The 21,287-nt window shown below is 57.0% G+C and overlaps 1 protein-coding gene across 1 annotated transcript; it reads right to left on the bottom strand.

Annotated features, from left to right (window-relative positions):
- Positions 1-1,786: 1,786 nt before the first annotated feature.
- LOC141973083 (uncharacterized) lies at positions 1,787-20,092 on the bottom strand. The gene is made up of 10 exons (XM_074931202.1): positions 19,996-20,092; positions 19,374-19,486; positions 6,004-7,970; positions 5,587-5,889; positions 5,292-5,477; positions 4,918-4,978; positions 4,730-4,787; positions 3,138-4,232; positions 2,175-2,641; positions 1,787-2,048 (listed from the first exon to the last, which is right to left on the bottom strand). The coding sequence occupies exons 4-9, from the start codon at positions 5,737-5,739 to the stop codon at positions 2,584-2,586; spliced, it is 1,611 nt and encodes a 536-aa protein (XP_074787303.1). The 5' UTR covers positions 5,740-5,889; positions 6,004-7,970; positions 19,374-19,486; positions 19,996-20,092; the 3' UTR covers positions 1,787-2,048; positions 2,175-2,583.
- Positions 20,093-21,287: the final 1,195 nt, after the last annotated feature.

Raw genomic sequence — 21,287 nt, 5'->3', positions numbered from 1 at the left:
ACGGGCAGGGCTGCCCAGCGCGGGCAGGGCACGGGCTGAGGGTCTGGGGCAGGATCTGGGGCCTCCCCCAGCACTCACCATTTCTGCAGGGTCGGTTTGGTTTTCTCCAGCTCTTCTCCCATCTCCATTAATCTCTGCAGGACACCAAGAGCTGCGTGAGACAGGAGCAGCTCCCCGGGCACATCACCCCCACAGCCCCTCACTCCACCCCACCCCATCCCACTCCCCGGCACAGCGCGGTGCAGCCGTCACATACCCAGAGCCACTGGGCAATCAACATGGCGCCGAGCAGGAAGTACATCTGGGGGAACATCAGTAGCCAGAACATCTCGGCCAGGATGAGCCTGTTGCCAGATACAATGGCTGCTGGCCCAGTGCGGTCACAGCCTTTTATACTGGGGCGGGCGGGCGGAGCCCCTTTGTGACGTCACAGGGCGGCTGGGATCCCCTTTGTGACACCCGGCAGCCATCCCTGCGCCACGTTCTCCCCCCTGCGAGGGGCTCAGGAGGCGCTGGGGTGTCCCCCTGGGAATCAGGGACCCCGGTGTCGGCCCGGCGCGGCACGGCACGCTTGGAGGCTCAGAGCCAAACCGCTCGGGTCCACGGGGCCAACGTAGCTGAGACAGCCCGTAGCTGAGGCCAGGCCGCGGCGAGTTGGGACGTGGCGCTTTCTGCCTGCGGGCAACACCCGAGATCCACGTAGGAACCTTCACGGGTCCGTCCCTGTGTCCCGTCCAAATATGGGGGGCGGTAGCGAGCGGCGGGCAGTTCCCCGCCGGTCCCTCTGCGCTTCCATACTTGCACGTGCTGATTAGCGCTGGCTCAGGGAACGGCCGGATCAGCTCCGGCCGAGGGACCTCTGACTCTTCTGCCACAGCCACGGCGGCTCTTTTTCTGCCAAAAGGTGGTTTGGGTTTGGAGTCCTGAGAGCTGGGATTTGTGAGTGCAAAGTCTCAGGAAAAGGGGGGAGCTGCTGCCTCCTGCCTGCCCGCAGTTGGGGCTCAGAGCTGTGAGGGGCCTCGCACAGGATTGTGCCCAAGGACCTCATGTTTGCAGCTCTGACGGGTCCATCCCGGGGAGGGCAGAGAAACCAGCAGACACCTGGGGAAGCCCCGCAGGGACTCTCCCCCAAACAACGCACTGGCACGGGCAGTCGGTCCTCTGGGAATCGGTGCGTACGTGTCGGAAATGACAGGAATATTCGCTGCTTTGCTGTGACAGGAGAAGCGTGCCCTTGTCTTTCGGCACGGCCCTTGGGTGGAACGATCCCCCCAGCACCCAGCGCTGCAGCACAGCCTGCCTGCCTTCTACAGCTTCCAGCTGAGCCTTCGGCGGTTCTTGTGAGGCCAAACTGACGGTAACAGCGAGTGCGCCCGGCGCTGCCAGGAAGAATTCCTGCCTGACAGTAAAGACCTTTACTGTTGAGCGAATGTGTTCCAGGTGAAAAGAGGCAAAGACCCGACGTGTGCGGTCCCCCTGTTCCTGCAGTGGGTGCCCCGCAGCCCCCGGGCTCTGGAGGGGGCAGGAGGCAGGAGCAGGGTGCAGGCAGGCACAGTCCCTGCCTGCTCTGGCAGGAGCAGCTCTGGGCCGAGCAAACGTCCCCGTCGCGGTGCCTACGGACACGGGGCCGGACAGAGGTGACCAAGCCCGGGGGAGCTCGGAGCCAGGACCTGGGGGAGACCCGGCAGAGGCGGGGGGTCAGCAAGGGACCCACAGGGGAGGTTTGGCAAAGGGACGGGGGAAGGCGCGCATCAAGGGCTGGGTGGAAGGACCACGGCACCAGGGATGGAGAAAAGATAATTTTTTTATTGTTCAGGTGGGGTCGCCCCAGGGAGGTTCCCGTCCTACACCCCCAACTGCTGTCTCCGGGGTGCCCGTTGCTCCTCTGGAACCAGCGTTGTTGTCATCCTTGGGGGACTGGGCGGGTCCCCGGCACTTCTGCGCCGCCAGCTCCGCCATGGCACCGGGGCAGGGCTGCTCGCTGAGAGGGAGCTCGGGGACGATGTCCGGGGTAGCGGGCACAGGCGCTCGGTTCCTTCACGCTGGCACTGCAGGGGAGGGAGGTGAACCTGCTGCACCGCGGCCCCTCCGGCGGGACGGGCAGGGCTGCCCGGCGCGGGCAGGGCACGGGCTGAGGGTCTGGGGCAGGATCTGGGGTCTCTGCCAGCACTCACCATGTCTCCGGGGTTGGTGCAGGCTCCTTCCTTCCTCTGTGCTTCAGTGGTAAAGCGTCCGAGGACGGTGAGGGAGTGAGCTCAGGCCTGCCGTGAGGTGTCGGCTCTTTGCAGGGTGCTCGGGGCCGGGCCGAAAAAACTAAATTTCTGCACGGGCACTGCGTGCCGTGCCGTGCCATTCCATGCCACGGTGTGTTGTAGCACCCCATGACATTCCGTGGCAGGTCGTGCTCTGCCGTGCTGTGCCATGCCTTGCCGTGCCATGCTGTGCCGCGCTGCGATGCCGTGCCACGCCCTGCTGTGCCGTGCCGCGCCGTGCCAGGCCATGCTGTGCAGTTGGGCCGTGCTGTGCCACGCGGTGCCATGCCATGGCATTTGCAGGCTGCTTCAGGCCAGGGCCACTCAGTGCTCAGCTTCTCCAGCTCAGCTTTCTCTCTCCTCCCTCTTTTGACGGCCTCCCTCTTTCTCTGCAGGACGCCAAGAGCTGTGTGAGACGGGAGCACCTCCCAGGCCTCCACACCACCCCACACTGCCCTAGACCACCCCACACAGCTCCCCACCCCATCCCACTGCCCGGCACAGCGCGGTGCAGCCGTCACATACCCACAGCCGTTGGGCCGCCAACACGGCGCCGAGCAGGAAGCTCATCTCCGTGAGCATCAGTAGCCAGAGCATCTCGGCCGGGGTGAGCCCGTTGCCACAGGCCGGGGCTGCTGGCCCAGTGCGGCCGCGGCCTTTTATATTGGGGCAGGCGGGCGCAGCCCCTGTGTAACCTCACACCAAAACTCAGCGCGGGGCCGTCGCACCCCTCACCGTCAGCCCGGCGCCCCCAGACCCCGCTGCCATCCCGTCCCACAGAAACGTCCCCAGCACCGCAGCTGTGACAGCTGCACCAGACAGCCCAGACCCGTCCCCGTCCTCCCGTGCTGGGCTCCCCCTGCCCACGCTCCCCCCCAGTCCCACCTTTTCTGGCGCGGGGCTCCTTGCGCCTCTGCCACCGTGTTGGCCGGGAGGGCTTTGGCCTGAAACTGGTGGTCGCCGGGCAGTGCCTTGTCCCCACGGGCGGTGCCGCTGGGTGCCGAACTTCCTTCCATCCACTTCAAGAAGCACTCGCAGTCGAAGCAAGACTCCAGTTCGTCCCTCAGTGTGGCGCAGACGTGGCAGAGGCGCTTCAGCTTTCGGCTGAGCCGCTGCCCCAGGCCCTCGTGCCTCTCCGAGGGCTGGGCCAACCCCACAGCGCTGCTCACCCGGGCCGGGGCCGCAGAGGAGGGTGTTTGTGCCATGTCGGCCAGGGTGCAGACAGGGACTGTGGGGGGGGGCGACTCGCCCCGTGCAGCCGGCTGCAGCTCCGCGCTGCCTTTGGCCTCCCTATCCCTCGCAGGAGGAGCCCCCGCGTCCTGCCCGGCCGCTCTCATCTGCCCCTGTGCTGCTCCCGGGGCGCTGAGGACGGGGGACGGCGCCTGAGAGCTCTCGCTGGCCCAAAGGCTCCTGGGCAGAGGCGCGCTGCACTTCTTGCAGCATCGCTCCGGGGGGATTTCGGGGAACCGATGGGTTCTCTGCCAGACGTAGACGGTTTCCCCAGCCAGGACCAGCTCAAAGCCCATGCCCAGCTCCAGCTGGAGCTCCTCCCGGTGCACCAGCAGGTCCACGCTGTGGAGGATGGCGGCCAGCGTGGGCAGGTCCCGCTCTGGCAGGGGCTCGCTGCGGTGCGGGCAGCTGCCGGTGAGGCACCGCCGGCACTCCAGGCAGGTGGCGTATTCCTTGCGGATGTCTTGGGAAGCGCTTGGAGCGCCGCGATCCCGAGCCTCCTTCAGTTTTCCCAGGAGGTCGCAGCAGACTCGGGTCCCGCCCAGGGACTCCATGAGGGACGTGGCCAGCTCCTCCAGGTCGCTGCTGTGGGAGGAGGAGGGCTGGCTCCTGAGGAGCTCCGAGCTGGTGGCAGCACCGACGTTCCCATCTCGACCCACGTCTCCCGTCCCGTGGGGGAGCTCCCTCGCAGAAGCCGCGTCCCCGCCGACGCCGCTTTCCCACCCTTCTCCTTCGTGGCGCTTCCTCCGGCTGTGGGGGGAGATCCCGGCTGGAGTGTGGGGCTGCTGTGGGGCAGCCCGGACCCAGCACCCTCTCCCTGTCTTCTCCCGACCGCCTGGGTGATCCTGCCGGCCCTGCCGGCTCTGGGGTGCTCCGGGTGATGGGGGGGTCGTGGGGACACGGGGCAAGGCCAGCCCAGCAGCACGAGGGGCACAGCGAGGGGCCGGGCACCTTCCAGCCCCGGGAGAGAAGGGCCAGGCCAGGGGCTGAGGACAGAGAGGGGTGCTGGGGCCACCGGTGGGCTCTGTGGGAGGGGCCTGGTGCTGGGAAGCTGCCACCCCCCCAGGGATGCCCTGGCCCTCCCCAAGCCAGCCCCCGCTTCCCTCGGCCCCCAACGCCTTCCCGCCCTCGGCTTCCTCGGGGGTTTGGGGCCAGATCCTGCTCTCGCCCCCCCGCAGCCTCCCCAGGGCAAGGGCGCAGCTACACAGGGCAGAGGGACCCCCGCGTGGGGCTCCTGGAGGACTTACCCTGCCGTCTGGCTCTCGGTGGCCCCTTCCACGGCTTCCCAGGGGACGGAGGGGGCTCCTGGCGGAGGGAGGGAGAAAGCAGAGGGACAGTGAGCGAGGGCAGCCGGCGCGGGGGCTCTGCCGCAATGGCGTCCCTCAGCCGGGAGCCGCCGTGGAGCCCGGCGCAGCTCTGGGCCGGGGTTGCTCACCTATCGGGTCCTTCCTCCCGTCTCTCGGACAGCTCTTCTCCTCTGCAGAGCTCCCCTGTCCCTAGAACACAAGCCCCGCGTTAGTGCAGGGGGTCTCCCCTGGGCCAGGAGGAGCCCTGCCCCGCGCACGAGGACCCCGGGAAGGGGCAGCTGGAGCTCCGGGGGCAGGACTGGCCCCGGCCCCAAGCCTGGGCTGGGGCCTGAGCAGAGCGGGCTCGGTGGCTCCCGAGCAGGGGCCGTGCTGGGTGGGCAACGGCCACCGGTCACTGCTCGTGCCCCGCTTACGGGGCCTTCCCGAGCACCCCGGGGACGGGCTCTGCCCGGGGCTAAGCCCTGCCCAGGGGGTGTCGGGGGGTGCCATGACCAACACCTACCTTGGCCTTGCTCCTGGGCCAGCAGGCTGCGAGGAGGCCCATGGTGAGGACAGATAACAGATTGGAGGCACAGGGCAGCACCACCATGAAGAGGCCCCACAAGAAGAGGCTCGAGATGAAGATGAGGACAGTCAGCTTCCACTCCTCCATCCGGCGCAGAGCGTGGCAGCATCTCCTCCAGAAGTTCTGCGTGATAAGGGGGCGTGAAAGGGGTCAGCTGGGGAGGCCGAGAAAGCCGGCGAGAGGCCCCGAGGGGAGGAGAGGTTGGGGTGAGGCCGAAGCACCCCGCTACTACCGGCTTGTTGCCCCTTCCCTCCCTCTTTGAGACGTTGTCCATCTCCTGGTCCATCTGCTCTCCTGCTCGCTGGCTCCCACGCAGTCGAAGTGACAGCTGAGCCTCCCTGCCACCCGCTGAAACAGGGGCCACATTGTGATGCAATGATGACATCACGCTGGCACACAGTGGTTGCCATGGTGACCCAGGGCTGCGCTGGAGATTCTGAAGCCCTCAGGGCGTGGCCGCCCCAGGAAAGCCCCTGTGGTCTCCAAAAGTTCCTGCTGACTCAAACCGCTCTGGGCTGGCAGGGTTCCGGGAGAACTCCCTAAGGACCATCACAGGCAAAACAGAGTCACCTTGAGGAAGATTATCGGCATTTATTGCCGGTTAAAATTAAAGAAGGCTAATAAGAGTGAGCAACCAAAGTGAAACCACGTGCCCTGGGGGAAGGCCATCGGCATCAGCGGCGATGAGGGGCTGGGCCGGGGTGGGCCGGCGCTCTCCTCTGCTGCTCCTTTTCTCTCTCCAGTCCGTGTCAGGGGCCCTTCAGCCCCTTCTAGAAGGGCAGTGGCCACGGGGGCGGCTCTGACCGCCCCGCCGAGGGACGCGCAGTCTCGGGACCGGCGCCGGCCTCCAGCCCTTGGCTCTGGTCCCGGAGCCACGAGTGGCACCGGCAGCGGGGGGCAAAGGAGGCGGCGCGGCCCGGCCCGGCGGCGCAGAGGACACGGGGCCCCGCGGCCGTCGCTCCCCCGCAGCCCGGCCCGAGCCCCGCGCTCGCGCCTTCCCCTCACGGCCGCCGCCGCCGAGCTCTGCCGCTGCCCTGGCTGAAATGGGCCAAAAGCTGCGGAATTTCCCTCCTGCAGAGCCTGTGTGGTGAGCTGGGCCGAGCTCCTGCCCAGCCTGCCCCGCAGGTGTCCCTGCAGCCGCACAGACACCCCGCCGGGGTGACCCAGGGCCCCCGTGGCACTGACACAGCCTGACGCCTCCTTCGGGGCAGGAAGGAGAGTCTCAGGCCGCTCGGGAGTGCTGGGCTCAGGCTTCTCCCTCCTCCTCCTCACACAGGCTCAGCTGGGAGACACCTGATGGTGACAGTGACAGCTCCCGGCTTCTCTCAGGGACAGTGAAGTGAGCTCCTCCTCGAGGGCCTCTCTGTCCCTGTGGCAAACTTTCCTGTAGGAAATGTAATGAATATCTGATCTGTGTGTGAGTAAACCGACGTCCCTGACTAATCCTCGGGTGGAGAATCCCCAGGGCGACCCCAGCGCTGCTAATGAAGCATATCTGCTTGAGAGTGAGAAGCTTGTTCCAGGTGAAAAGAGGCAAAGACCCGACGTGTGCGGTCCCCCTGTTCCTGCAGTGGGTGCCCCGCAGCCCCCGGGCTCTGGAGGGGGCAGGAGGCAGGAGCAGGGTGCAGGCAGGCACAGTCCCTGCCTGCTCTGGCAGGAGCAGCTCTGGGCCGAGCAAACGTCCCCGTCGCGGTGCCTACGCACGCGGGGCCGGACAGAGGTGACAGTGATCTCTCATGAAGACTTTAAAGATGTAGTGAAGCTCTGCAGGCAGAACATTAGGAGAGCCAAAGCGCAACTAGAGCTCAACCTGACTATAGCCGTTAAACACAGCAAAAAATATTTCTGTACATTCATTAAATACGAAAGGAGGATTAGGGAAAATCTCCCTCCTTTATTGGATGCAGAGGGAAAGAGAGTCACAAAGGATGAGGAAAAGGCTGAGGTGCTCAAGGCCTACTTTGCTCAGTCTGTAGCAGTGGAACTGGCCGTTCCCTGGACACCCAGCCTCAGGAGCTGGGAGATGGGGAGGGGGAGCAGACTGGGGGCAGCCCAGTTGCAGAGGAGGTGGTCAGAGACCTGCTGCACCGCCTGGATGCACACACGGCTGTGGGAGCGGAGGGGTGACACCCAAGGGTGCTGCGGGAGCTGGCAGATGTGCTCGCCAAGCCGCTGCCCAGGATTTACCTGGACTCAGGGCTGACTGGGGAGCTCCCACTGGACTGGCGGGTGGCAAATGCGACGCCCATCTGCAAGAGAGGCAGAAAGGAGGATCCAGGAAACTACAGACCTGTCAGTCTGCCCTCGGTGCCAGGGAAGGTCATGGAGCAGGTCATCCGGGGCTGTGAAAAGTCATACAATGGACAGCCAGGGGGTCAGGCCCAGTCAGCACGGGGTTATGAAAGGCAGGTCCTGCCTGGCAAACCTGATCTCCTTCTGCAACAGGGCGAACTGCTGATTGGGTGAGGGACAGGCTGTGGATGTTGTTACCTTGACTTCAGGAAGGCCTTAGACAGCGTTTCCCACAGCATTCTCCTGGCGAAACTGGCTGCTCACGGCTTGGATGGGCACAGCTTCAGTGGGTGAAACACTGTCTGGACGGCCGGGCCCAAGGAGCTGTGGGGAACAGAGTTAAATCCCGTTGGCGGCCGGTCACGAAGAGTGACCCTAGGGCTGGGTTTTGGGGCCGCTCCTGTTTAACGTCTTTACTGAGGATCTGGACGAGGGGATCGAGTGCCCCCGCAGTCAGTTTGCAGATGACACCCAGTTGGGGGGGAGTGTTGGTCTGCTCGAGGGTAGGGAGGCTGCAGAGAGACCTGGACAGGCTGAGCGAGGGGCTGAGCCCCACTGGGGGAGTTTCACTGAGGGCAAATGCCGGGGGCTGCCCTTGGGCCACAACAACCCCCGGCAGGGCTACAGGCCTGGGGAGGAGTGGCTGGAGAGCTGCCGGTCAGAGAGGGGCTGGGGGGGCTGAGAATGAGCCAGAGTGTGCCCAGGGGTGTCCACGAAATCCGGGATAAAAATAACTTACCGACTCCAATGTGATGCAGATAAGCAGACACTTGTTTATTGACGGCCGGGTGCGCGGGTGCGTGCTCTCACCAACAACGCACACCAGTCACAAGAATTATACAGTTTCTATATTATTCATTCATACATATTCATTAAGTATTCATACCTAAACACAAGAACTCCTGGAAATCATCATCATACTTCCCTCCTACTTCCGATTCTGCGCACTGAAGCTTAGAAATGTCTAGAAATGAGTCTGGGGTGTGATTTGGGTCGGTGGCCCATGAGTCGGTGGTCGCGATCTCCCCCTGCCGGAATTACCCATTACCCAGTTTCACTGTTCCTTGGCAGAGATCTGTAAACTGTGACAGTTCATTCTCCCCAGTTCTCATTACTCTCAGGTTGTGGTACTTCTGAGGCATTATCCAATGTATTCTAGGTAATAAATTACTTCTGTGTCTAGACATCTCCAACAACTTCAAACAGAATTATTTTCAATTCTAAATCTAATTCCCTAAGCAGTATCTAGGTGTACCTAGTAAATGATTACTGACCAATTCTCTGGCCTTGGTACAGGGCTATACAGAGGAATTCACAGTAGCATTGGTTTCTGGTTAGATGTGCAAAATGCAAGATGTAAACATGTAACCCTACTAAAATATTTCTGTATTCATACTGGAATCAAACATTATTAATTGTAATAATTCTGATTGGTGTCAAATCAGTGACAGGGGGCCAAGGAGGGCAACGGCATCCTGGCTTGTGTCAGCACTGGCGTGGCCAGCAGGGCCAGGGAAGGGATCTGAGCCCTGGGCTCGGCACTGGGGAGGCCGCCCCTCGATTCCTGGGTTCAGTTCTGGGCCCCTCACCCCAAAAAGGCCATTGAATGACTCGAGCGTGGCCAGAGAAGGGCAACGGAGCTGGGGCAGGGTCTGGAGCACAGGTCTGCTGGGGAGCGGCTGGGGGAACTGGGGGGGTTCAGTCTGGAGCAGAGGAGGCTGAGGGGAGACCTCCTGGCCCTCTGCAACTCCCTGCCAGGAGGGGGCAGAGAGGGGGGATGAGTCTCTGGAGCCAAGGCCCCAGCGCCAGGCCCCGAGGGAATGGCCTCAAGCTGCCCAGGGCAGGGTCAGGCTGGCTCTGAGGAAGGATTTCTGTGCAGAAGGGGCTGTTGGGCGTTGGAATGGGCTGCCCAGGGCAGGGGGGAGTCCCCGGGATCCCTGGAGGGGTTGAAGAGTCGGGCTGAGCCAGCGCTGAGGGATCTGGGGGAGTTGGGAACGGTCAGGGGGAGGGTCATGCTTGGGCTGGGGGAGCTGCAAGGGATTTTCCAACCCAGATGGTTCTGGGATTTTGAGGGGACACCCCAGCACCTCCTCGCAGGGGCAAGGAGGTGGCAGGAGTGGCTGCTGGGTGTCACAAAGGGGGATCTGCCCGGCATGTGATGTCACAAAGGGGGGAGGTTCCAGCCACCTTGTGAGGTCACAAAGGGGCTCTGCCCACCTGCCCCAATATAAAAGGCCGCAGCAGCACTGGGCCAGCAGCCATGGCGTGTGGCAGCGAGCTCACCCTGGCCGAGATTCTGTGCGTAGTGATGTTCACTGAGGTGTACTTCGTGCTCGGCACCATGTTGTTTGCCCAGTGGCTGTGGGTATGTGACGGCTGCACCGCGCTGTGGTGGGGAGTGGGATGGGGTGGGTGGGGTGAGGGGCTGTGGGGGTGATGTGGCCTGGGAGCTGCTCCCGTCTCACCCAGCTCTTGGTGTCCTGCAGAGTTCAAAGCAGAAGGCAAAGCATGGGACAGCTGACGCCGAGATGGAGAAGAGCAAACAACCGACCCTGCAGAAATGGTGAGTGCTGGGGGAGGCCCCAGATCCTGCCCCAGACCCTCAGCCCGTGCCCTGCCCGCGCCGGGCAGCCCTGCCCGTCCCGCCGGAGGGGCCGCGGTGCAGCAGGTTCACCTCCCTCTCTCCTCCCCTGCAGTGCCAGCGCGACGTTGCTGAGCACAGAGCGCCTGTGCCCGCTACTGTGGTCACCATCGCTGAGCTCCCTCCCGATGAGCAGCTCCAGTTCTGCGGACACCGTCTGCTCCTTCCCGGAGCCCTGCCCCGGTGCCACGGCAGATCTGGCGGCACAAGAGCGCTCAGGACCGGCCCAGACCCCCAAGGATGATCAGGCGCTGGTGGAGAATCTGGGACCAGCCCTGGGCCAGGACCCCCCACTGGAGAGGTCAGCTGGGACCAGTCAAGGGCAGGTCTCTGGGGATGAGGGCGAAGTGGCACACAGACCCAGGGATGTGGAGCCAGACCCTGACAGTCACCAGGAGCGCGTGTGGACGCTCTTTACCACAATGTGGCTTGAGGCCAATGGAGTGCAGCTTCCTGCGCCAGACACGGACACCGAGAGGATTCCAAACACGGGATCCTTGGAAATGGGCTGGAGCAGCTCCATGATGTCGGGCAGCAGCACCCCCGTGACCATGGGCAGCACCATCTGGGCGGCGCCGGGCGGGAGCAGCCCAGCGGAGCCCAGTCCCCAGCAGCGGGTGCCCACGGGCAGGATGCGTGCCTGGACGGCCCGGGGGCTGTGCAAGGGGGGCCGTGCCCTGCGGGAGTCCCGTGCCCAGCTCTGCAGGCGTGTCAGCGCCTGGTGGAAACGGGACCGGCAGTGCTGCTGCAGGTGCTCCCGCAAGCCCCTGAGGCAAAACTATCCCTGACTGCAGCGGGCAGCCTGGAGAGAGCAGTTGGGGGTGTAGGGCTGGGGAAGTCCCTGCAATGAATTCACCTGAAAAATAAAATATCTTAAAATATCTTTCCTCCATCCCTGGTGCCGTGGTTCTTCCACCCAGCCCTTGATGAGCGCCCTCCCCCGTCCCTTTGCCAAACCTCCCCTTTGGGTCCCTTGCTGACCCCCCGCCTCTGCCGGGTCTGCCCCTGATGCTGGCTCCGCGCTCCCCCGGGCTTGGTCACCTCTGTCCGGCCCCGCGTCCGTAGGCACCGCGACGGGGACGTTTGCTCGGCCCAGAGCTGCTCCTGCCAGAGCAGGCAGGGACTGTGCCTGCCTGCACCCTGCTCCTGCCTCCTGCCCCCTCCAGAGCCCGGGGGCTGCGGGGCACCCACTGCAGGAACAGGGGGACCGCACACGTCGGGTCTTTGCCTCTTTTCTGAAATTCTGACACCTGGAGTCGGTCTCTGAGCCTGTGCTGGGGTCAGGACTGGCTGCCAGCTCGGGGTGCAGGATGTGGAACTGGCACACAGCACCTGGTTCCTTCATGAAATTCCCACTGGAAAACCATCAGAGCAAGGGACACCGGTCTTGCTACAGCCAGCCTCCCATAAACTGTTCCTGCAGCGCCCTCCAAAGGCAGCAGGAGCAAGGACTCTGTTTGCTAGCTGGTCTGAGTCCTGGGGACAGGGCTGAAGGAAGGAGCCGGTCCCTTGGGGACTCCTCCAGTGAAGCAGGACAGGTTTCCCCCAGGGAGGCACACGGAGTGGATCAGACAACAACCGAGGCTGGAACGGTTTGGGGAAATCGCTGGCTCCCGCTCACAGCAGGATTAACTGCAACATCAGAGCAGGTCACACAGGGCCTTCTCCGGGCGTGTGCTGAGTATCTCCAGGGAGGAAGGTCTCTACAACACCCTGCCCTAGCACCTGACCACTCTCACTGCAAAAACCTGAGTATCTCATCTCTCAAATGAGCACGGGCAGGAGGAGATCAGAAAGCAGACAGTGTGTAGTACTGCAGTGGCACCTGGGGAAGCTGCCAGCCTTGACCTGCAGAGCTCTGTGAAGATCCCACGGGGGCAGGTGTCGGAGACGACTTGTAACCCCCGAAACAAGGACTGAGAGAAGCAGCCGGAGGGTAAACTTGGTAAAGACAAGGGATGGGGGGGGCAGGGGCCCTCCGAGCCTTTCCAAGAAATGTCTCCAGCACTCCCAAGTAACAAAACTACAGACACGGGGTGGGTACTGTGGAGTCTGGATAACGCAGGCTTGGTGCTCGAGGTCAGCACTTGCTCATCTCTTGTGTGACTCGTGGGAGAAAACTCGCCTGGACAGCACAGGATGCGGCTGGAGGAGGGAGCCCTGAGGAGACAGGACGGTTCTGCGCTGGGGCATCCTGTAAAGTTTTGTTACTGATTTTATTATCAACTGAAATTAAATTGTGTTTGATTTTAATATAAGTATAGAATTAAGGGATATTTTAGTAAAATAATTAAATAAATTAGTTAAATAAATTAAATTATTGGTTAAATAAATTAAATAAATTAGTTAAATAGTTAATAATTTCTTGGAAGTTGTATGCTTATGTATGAAGACTTAATGAATATGGATGAGTAAGTTCTAGATAAGGTGTGTGATTCTGGCGCCTGGCACGTGTTGTTGGTGAGAGCGCTCCCCTACACGTCCGGCCGTCAGTAAAGAAGTGTCTGCTTATCTGCATCACACTGGAGTCGAGAAGTTATCTTCATCCCGGATTTCGGGGACAGTTTCTGGCACCCCAGATGGGACCTCGCTGAGAGACCGGAGGAGTCGGGGACCTGATCGGTTCCAGCCGGCACCGAGGATTTCTCGGGGACACCCATCGATCCCCGATCCATGCGGCTCTTCGCGACGTCCCCTGGATTTTGGTAAGACACTTCTCTTTTGTACTGGGATAAGTGGGTTAGAGTCCCACCAGTAGGAGCGGGTTAGAGTCCCACTGTACAAGCCTGCCTGTCAGACGCGGCGAAAGCTGCGCAGGGTTGGGCTAGAGGATCCTCGTGTATTGGAAGCCGAGGCCTCTGCCCGTAAGACACAAGCGAAAGCTATTGCAGGGTTGGACAGCTGGATTTGGAAACAAGAGACCCTATACGCTGTAGAGTTCTCAGAAGGAGTGCATTTAATTGGAAGTTAAAAGTTTTTATGCACTCAGTTGTGGTACTGGTTGTTTCGTCAATTGAATATTGTACGGTAATTAAGAATTGTGTTGTATTGTGTTATATACCTTTGTTTGTCGTAGTAACTGTAGAAAGGTGTGAGCGTGTTTGTGAGCGTGAGACGTGCAACTGAGCACGAAGCGGGTGTGGGGTTCGGATCCGCGGTTCTGTTATCCCGCGCGGGGTGCAGCCGGAGAAGGACGAAGCGATAGGCTTGAGCGAGTGATCGATTGTATATTGTGTTAACAAAGTCACTGAACCATGGCATCTACGCTGACTCGTTTGTTTAAAAGCAAAAGGATGTGTAATCTGGCTGCAAATGACAAAGTTCTGAAAACTTCTCCGTTAGGATGTTTGTTAGCACACTGGGGAGAGGTACATGATGATTTGAGGAAAAGTCAGATGATTGAATATTGTAATCGCTGGTGGCCTCTGTATACTCTGGGTGATCAGGGAAAATGGCTCGTGAATGGGACACTGCATTATAATACCATTCTGCAGTTAATGCTGTTTTGTAGAAGAGAAGGGAAATGAAGTGCCGTATGTTGATTTTTTTTTTTTCCTATTTAAGACAAAGGAAGGATTGGCAGAAAGAATGTAAGCTGATTAGTAGGGATAATTTAGTAATGGCTATAACTTTTGACGATAAAAAGGTGAAAAAGTGTTGTTCAACATGTGAACTTGAAAAGATTGTTTGAAGGAAAGAATTGCTTCTACTGAAAAGGATGGAGGGCCAGAATTAGATATATCCCCTCCACAGGGAGAACGGCATCGGGGGCGAGAATATAGAGAACAGGTAGAGGAACCTGAGAGTAGCGGACTAGAGGATGTGGATGAAGGGCCGTCTGAGGTTGTAATTCATACCCCTGCATCTCGAAAGAACTCGGCAGCAGGTACAAACAACAGCTCCCCTGCGGCAGGGAGCTGGCAACGATGGGCCGGTGTATGTGAAAGTGCCTTTTCAGTGACGGATTCGATGGCTTGGAAGCAGGCAGCAGGAGTGTACAGAGAGGATCCGGAGAGAACAGGCAGAGTGGCAGATACTATCATCAGAACACAGAACCCGGACTGGAGTGATTTACAGGTGATTTTAGCTAATGTGTTAGATGATACAGAAAAAAACAGATGGTATTGGAGGCTGGCAAAGCACAGGCAGAAGTGACTGTATTGAGTGGGACAGCAGGTGGAATATTAGAGCAGAACTTTCTGTCTGGGGATCCGCAGTGGGGATCCAAATAATGTGGAGCACAGAGAAAGACTGAGTCGGTATCAGAAATGGGTTTTACATGGAGTTAAACACGCCATGCCTAGGTTTCTGAACTGGTCTAAATTGTATGAGGTGAGACAAGATAAGAATGAATCTCCCTCAGCGTTTCTGGGAAGACTAAAAGAAGCTGCCAGAAAGAATAAATACTGATTTGAAAGTAGAAACTGAGGCAGCTCAGATATAATTGGCTTGGATTTTTATAGAACAATCGGTACCAGATATAAGAAAGAAACTGATGGATAATTTTTGAAATATAAACTCTTGGGGGAGTGTGAATCTGAGGATAAAACTCTCATTCTACCAGTCAGAAAACCGTCGGGTGAATATAGGTTAGTGCAAGACTTCAGAGCAGTGAATCACATAGTTAAGGGTATATATCCTGCAGCAGCAAATCCTTGCACGCTGTTAACAGCTTTAAAGGAGACTTATCAGTGGTTTACAGTGCTGGATTTAAAAGATGCTTTCTTTTGTATGCCTTGGAGAAGGAAAACAGAAAATTGTTTGCTTTCGAGTGGGAAAATCCACAAACAGGACAAAGATGCAGCTGACATGGACAAGACTACCCCAAGGATTTAGAAATAGCCCGATAATTTTTGGAAATCAGCTGGCAAAAGAGCTTGAAACACGGAAACAGGACAAACCAACACCTGGACATTTGCTTTTACAATATGTGGATGACACACTGATTGCTACAGAAAAAAAAAAGATTTACCTACATACAGGTAACAATAGATCTTTTTAATTTTCTGGCACCGAATGGGTACAAGGTAGCCAGGGGGGAAAAAAAAAAAAAAAAGCGCCCAAATAGCTTGTCAGACTGTGATATATTTGGACTTTGAGATTTCAGAAGGGCAGCGGCAATTAGGAACAGAACACTGAGAAGCCATGTGAGCCCGAAAATATTCATGAACTCAGAGCATTCTTAGGAATGACAGGGTGGTGCCGCCTCTGGATCATGAGTTATGGTCTGACAGCTAAACTGCTACATGAGGCCCGAAGAACTCTCCTTCGACATGGGGCCCACAGCAACAACGGGCTGTCACAGAACTGAACCGCTTTAATGCCTGCGCCTGCCTTAGGACTTCTGGACATCACCAAAGGCTGTGAGCTGTTGGCTCACGAAAGACAACGCCTGGCACTGGGTGTGCTGACTCAGAAGACGGGAAGCTGGAAACGACCTGTCGGATACTTCTCTAAACAACTGGACACGGGGAGCAAAGGGTGCCCAAACTGCCTTCGAGCTGTGGCTGCAACAGTGATGCTCACACAGGCAGCTCAGAAATTAACTTTGGGAAGCACAATAACAGTCTGTGTCCCACAGACGGTGATAACTGGTTTAGAACAGAAGGGGGGACATTGGCTGTCTCTGAGCTGAATGATGAAGTACCAGGTAGTACTGGCTGAACAAGATGGTGTGAGTCTAAAAACAACTAACCTGGTAAATCCTGCAGTGTTTTTAAGTTCCACACAGGAAGAAGAGCCACTGGAGCAGGACTGCTTGGCTGCTATCGAGTATGTTTATTCCAGTCGAGAAGATCTGAAGGATGTACCCTTGGAGCAACCAGACTGGGAACTGTACACAGATGGCAGCAGCTTTATGGAGCAAGGAGTTCGATACGCTGGGCATGCGGTAACAACAGACACCACAGTTAGAGAGGCAAAGGCACTGACGAGTGCCACATCAGCTTAGAGATCAGAACTCATTGCTTTGATTCGAACCTTAGAACTAAGGGAAACGAAGAAAGTAAATACCTGGACAGACTCAAAGTATGCTCTTGGGGTGGTACATGTCCATGGAGCTTTGTGGAAAAAAAAAAAAAATTACTGTCCTCTCAGGGATCAAATATTATGCATCAAAATTACATTTGACAATTATTACAAGCAGTACAAAAACCAAATCAGGTAGCAATCATGCACTGTAAAGCACACCTAATTAGGAACACAAAAGAAATTGCTAGAAGTAATTTGGCCGACCGGACAGCAAGAGAACGAATATTTCAAATGGCATTAATTCCCTCCAAAACAGTAACCCCTCACAGACGAGCAGTAGTTCCACCTTTGTTAATAAAAGAAAGAATGCAAACCAAACCTCAAGAATGTCATTAGGGAGCAGAAGCTTTAGTAACTTCTTTACAAAAACAAGTTTTATCTGTCAAGATGATAGACATGGCTAAATTAATAACTGCAAAATGTGACGTATGTTTGAAAAACAATCCAGTAACCAGGAAAAGAGTTCAAACGGGTAGATTAAAATTAAAAACTTGGGACAGTACCTGGATTAAAGGCGTGTTTGCAATCCTTCCCCCGACAGTAGACAAAGGCACTACCCGACAAGGAAAGGGACATGTAGTACCATGGTAGAAATGTGAAAGGGTGTATGATTGCAGCAATGCAGACTTAATAATTCAAAGAATTCCTCATTTGGCAGCTGCTTTAAAGTTTGGCTGTTATTGTCGAGGTGTTCATAATAACCTCACCATGACTAGTCTCTTTACACCCAGAAGAGGATACTCCTCTAGTTGTAAGAAATCTGCCATTCAGAGCCCAGGGCATTTAGTTTGGGCATTAAGTGATGGCACCCGGACAACCCACTTACCGGTAGATGGTAAGGTGAAACAAATTACTTTAGGCCTGCCAACACTGTGTCCGATTGGGAAGAAATCACCACTCAAGGGATCCCTGGAAAATTTAAAATTACATCGAATCAAAAGGTCTGAAACGGATGATGACGCTTGGAATGAACCAACAACAGGAGTAAAAATTGGCTGGGCTTTAGAGTCTGTTTGAACCCAACAGCGTCCTACAGGAATAGAGAATGGCTTTATCACTTAACAGGACAAGGAGAAAAATTGGCCGATGTTACAAGAAAAGGATTTCAAGAATTAAACATCCAATTACAGGTAACTTCTAGAATGACACTTCAGAACAGGATGGCACTAGACATGCTTCTGTTGAAAGAGCATGGAGTGTGTGGATATCGCAAAGACAGATTGGACCATTGCTGCATTCATAGCCCGAATGTTACACAGGATGGAGAACAGGATTTAGATCTGTGAGGCAAAATCGGAAAAGAAACAGAAACCATTCAAGAAGATATGTCAGAAGATCGGCTAGGAAACATTTTTAGTGGATTAGGATAGAATTTGAGCTCTTGGCTGAAATCCTTAATCAAAATTCTGTTTTTGCTATGAATTGTCCTGTTGATGATTATGTTGGTAACATACAGTTTACTAATAGGCTGCAATATATCGTAGAATGATGAGAGAAGTACCCACTATGCCACCAGGCTACAGCGCGCCACCACCATCATCTGGCAAGACAAACTTTGGCCTCAAAGATGAAAATGAATAAAAGTGTGAAAGTATTGAAATGATTTTCAACACCTTCAAAGGGGGGAAATGTTACTGATTTTATTATCAACTGAAATTAAATTGTGTTTGATTTTAATATAAGTATAGAATTAAGGGATATTTTAGTAAAAATCATTTTACATTTATTGTAGTTTGAATCTAGCAACTGACTGCTCCTCTAAAATCCCCTGTACAGCCCCGTACCAAGGCTGAAGGGACTGGTCACAACTGTTTAGTAGGAACGGTTAGAACCCAGGTAACGAAACACGAGGTGATTTGTAACCTGATTTATAATACATGTACAGGACTAGAAGAATGCAAGTAGCTGTCAAGGTCCAGGATGAACGGGAACTGAGGGCAGTGACCGTAACAGCTGGCAGGTACCTGCCAAGAAAACCGTGTCCTTAAGCAAAAGGTAATTCCGGCAGGGGGAGATGGCGACCCCCGGCTCACGGACCACCTGCTCCCATTACACCCAGAGCCATTTCTAGACATTTCTAACCTCTACTGCGCAGAATCGGAAATAGGAGGAGAATATGTGAATGATTTCCTGGAAGTTGTATGCTTATGTATGAAGACTTAATGAATATGGATGAGTAAGTTCTAGATAAGGTGTGTGATTCTGGTGCCTGGCACGTGTTGTTGGTGAGAGCGCTCCCCTACACGTCCGGCCGTCAGTAAAGAAGTGTCTGCTTATCTGCATCACATTGGAGTCGAGAAGTTATTTTTATCCCGGATTTCGGGGACAGTTTCAAGGGGCATCTGTCCCGTGAGCGATCTTTGCTTCATTATCCACAAAACGTGTATTAAAGTTGACATCCCTGAATATGCTAATAAAGACTAACGAGATCATGCTAATTACAGCACCCCACGAAGCGCCTTGCCCCTCCCCACACCTATGACACGTGATATGTAGATCAATCTGGGGGAAGGACCCGAGGAAAGCGTGTATAAATGGGGGGGGGGGGGCAAGGATAACGGTGATGAGCAAGTGAAGAAGTGAAGTGAAGAAGGTGGATGCATCCCTGACCCCTCCTTGGCAGAACCAGCGCAGGAACCTGGACTGGTGATCTCTCTCCCTCTCTTCCCATCTCTCTCTCTCTTCTTCTCTTTTCCCCCTTGTTATCATTAAGGGACGCAAGGCGTATCATATCCCTTGCCATAATTTGTTCTTCACTTAGTCAGTTATTGTGTATCCAGTCAACACACTGTGGGAAATGAAGAAATGTTTATGTCTGCACTTTGAGACTTGTCTCACCAATCTCTGCTCCGTTGGGGATTTATGAATCTACATCACTTGTCTCCCTCTTCGGAGCAGGACGTGACAGCAGGTGGGACCTGGAGGTGCCTAGATTTTCCTTCTGAACAGCACAGCCCTAACTGCCAAGTGTTTCTGGATGACCAGCATTAGGATGTCCTCAGAAAGCTGCACCAACATCCTTCCCAGCAGCGCCGACCCGCGGTGCAGTCTCTTACCTCTGCAGCTTCAGCTCTGCCTCCTCTGCCCTCCTCTGTGTTTCCCTCAAGTCAGCGGCCACCCGGGTATTTGTCACCATCTGCGTGCCATCAAAGAGCAGCTTGGCCAGCCTCTGTGAAGGAAGCGGCACACATTTCACACCCAAAGACCTGCGTTCTGGAGGGAGGGATGCTGCAGGAACCCTGCCTGCCCAGGGTCTGGCTCCTGTCCCCATGCTGAGGTGCCTGTGTGGAGCCCTAAGCTCTGTCTTCCTGCTACGGCAGGATCGATGAGCACCCGCGGGCCTCCCTCTCCTGGAAAGCCCCGCAGGCCATCAGCGCCAAGAGGAACACGCTCAGAGCACCCCCCTCTCTCACTTCCCCCGTGCGTGCAGATGCGGTTAGGCACGGCGGGGTTTTGGTTTGGATGCTTGGCGTCACTCCTACGCCCTTACAATCCACGGGAAATCCTACCCCTAGGATCCAGCCCCCAAATCCCCCACCACCCAGTCCTGAGGAGTTCCTGTCCCTGCTGCTTCTCACATAAATGCTGCTGTGTGACACTAAGCACTGTACAAAGCTAAAAGAAGGGTAAAGCCAAATATCAGGGACCCAAGAGGATCTTCCCCTCCTACCGCCACACCTGCCTGCACTCCTCAATGTGCTTGTGGCTCTTCCTCTGCTCTTCCTCCTCCTCCTCCTCCTCAGGCACTTTTGGCTCCACATCTTCTCCAAGGGCCTCCCTGGGGCAGAAGAGGGAATAAGACTGAACATTTTACACCACATCATGCTCGGGGATGCCCTTGAATCCGGCATCCCAACCCAGACTGCATGGTTCAGCGCAGCACACTCTGCTCTCTCTTCCCCTCAGCAGGCTTAGTCCCAGGCCAGCAGGTCCCTGCAGATGCAGAAAGGAGGCAGGAAAGGTGGGGACAGCCGCCCAGAGGGAAAACAGCGTCCAGGCTTCTTTTTCTACATCTGGGACTGCAGCCCAAGGCTAGTTACTGCTTCAGCACAAGGCTGGGGAGGCTCAGCCTCTGTTTGCTTTCCAGGTGGGGATGGGGCAGGCATGGGGCAGAGGCTGTCAGGGGGCAGCCCTTAGGTGGCTGGGGGGGACCCCGGCTTGGCCATGAAGACAGCCAGCTTCTGTCCGGAGCCATTCCAGCATTGGCACTGATCCCATGGCCCAATATCCCCCAGGCTGGAGGGGCCTCTAAGGCTTGGGAGAGGCCCCCACTTCAGTCCTGCTTCGGGGAAAGGTGTGTGCCATGGCTGGTGAGCCCCAGGTCTGGGAACAGCAGCCTGCTCCAGGATGCCACTAGTCTGATGCAGATTTTGTCCAGGGGGGCAGCGGGTCCATGGCAGGGGAATCTCTTGGGGAAGGGGGTATTGCTGCCTCAGTGCTGTGCCTCGGACAGGGCGGGGATGTCCTTGCCTTTGGGATGAGCAGACATCGGGAGGTCCCCGTGCTCCTAATATCTGGCAGAGAACGGGGAGCGTCTCTGGCTTGGGATTCAGGGGAGCGCCAAGGCCAGTTTGGGGAGAGATCCCGGGTCCCGTGAAGGCTGGCAAGGCCACATCGGGTGGCTGCCCCCCGCCAGTTTTTGGTAGGGGTCCTGGCCCCAGTGCCGTTGTGGGACAGGGGATATTCTGACACCTGGAGTCGGTCTCTGAGCCTGTGCTGGCCCGGGCTGGGGTCAGGACTGGCTGCCAGCTCGGGGCGCAGGATGTGGAACCGGCCCCGGCCTGGGGGTGGGGGCATCAAGCCCGGCACCGTTCTGGGGAGGGGAGATCATCTGTGACCTGAACCGGGCTGTGGGGAGAAGGTGAGGGACTTGGTGCCGGTCCGGGGCAGGGAGGGGCCTGGACCCGGCTCCGATCTGGGCGGCGGGGGCGGCTGGGGGTCAGGCCCACGCAGCCGGGGCACCGGGGACG

Source organism: Athene noctua, chromosome 1, assembly GCF_965140245.1.
Source record: "Athene noctua chromosome 1, bAthNoc1.hap1.1, whole genome shotgun sequence".
In the NCBI taxonomy this organism is placed as follows: domain Eukaryota; kingdom Metazoa; phylum Chordata; class Aves; order Strigiformes; family Strigidae; genus Athene; species Athene noctua.
The sequence above is the reverse complement of the archived record's forward strand: the minus strand, read 5'-3'. Positions and strand labels throughout refer to the sequence as shown.

What these genes read in the sequence shown, in the direction of transcription:
- LOC141973083 (XM_074931202.1), bottom strand. Translation starts at nt 5,739, where the DNA reads ATGTCATCATTGCATCACAATGTGGCCCCTGTTTCAGCGGGTGGCAGG. An exon ending in AGGGAAGGGGCAACAAGCCG is followed by an intron (nt 5,478 to 5,586) that starts GTAGTAGCGGGG and finishes CTTATCACGCAG; the next exon opens with AACTTCTGGAGGAGATGCTG. An exon ending in GGAGCCCCGCGCCAGAAAAG is followed by an intron (nt 2,642 to 3,137) that starts GTGGGACTGGGG and finishes GGCGTCCTGCAG; the next exon opens with AGAAAGAGGGAGGCCGTCAA.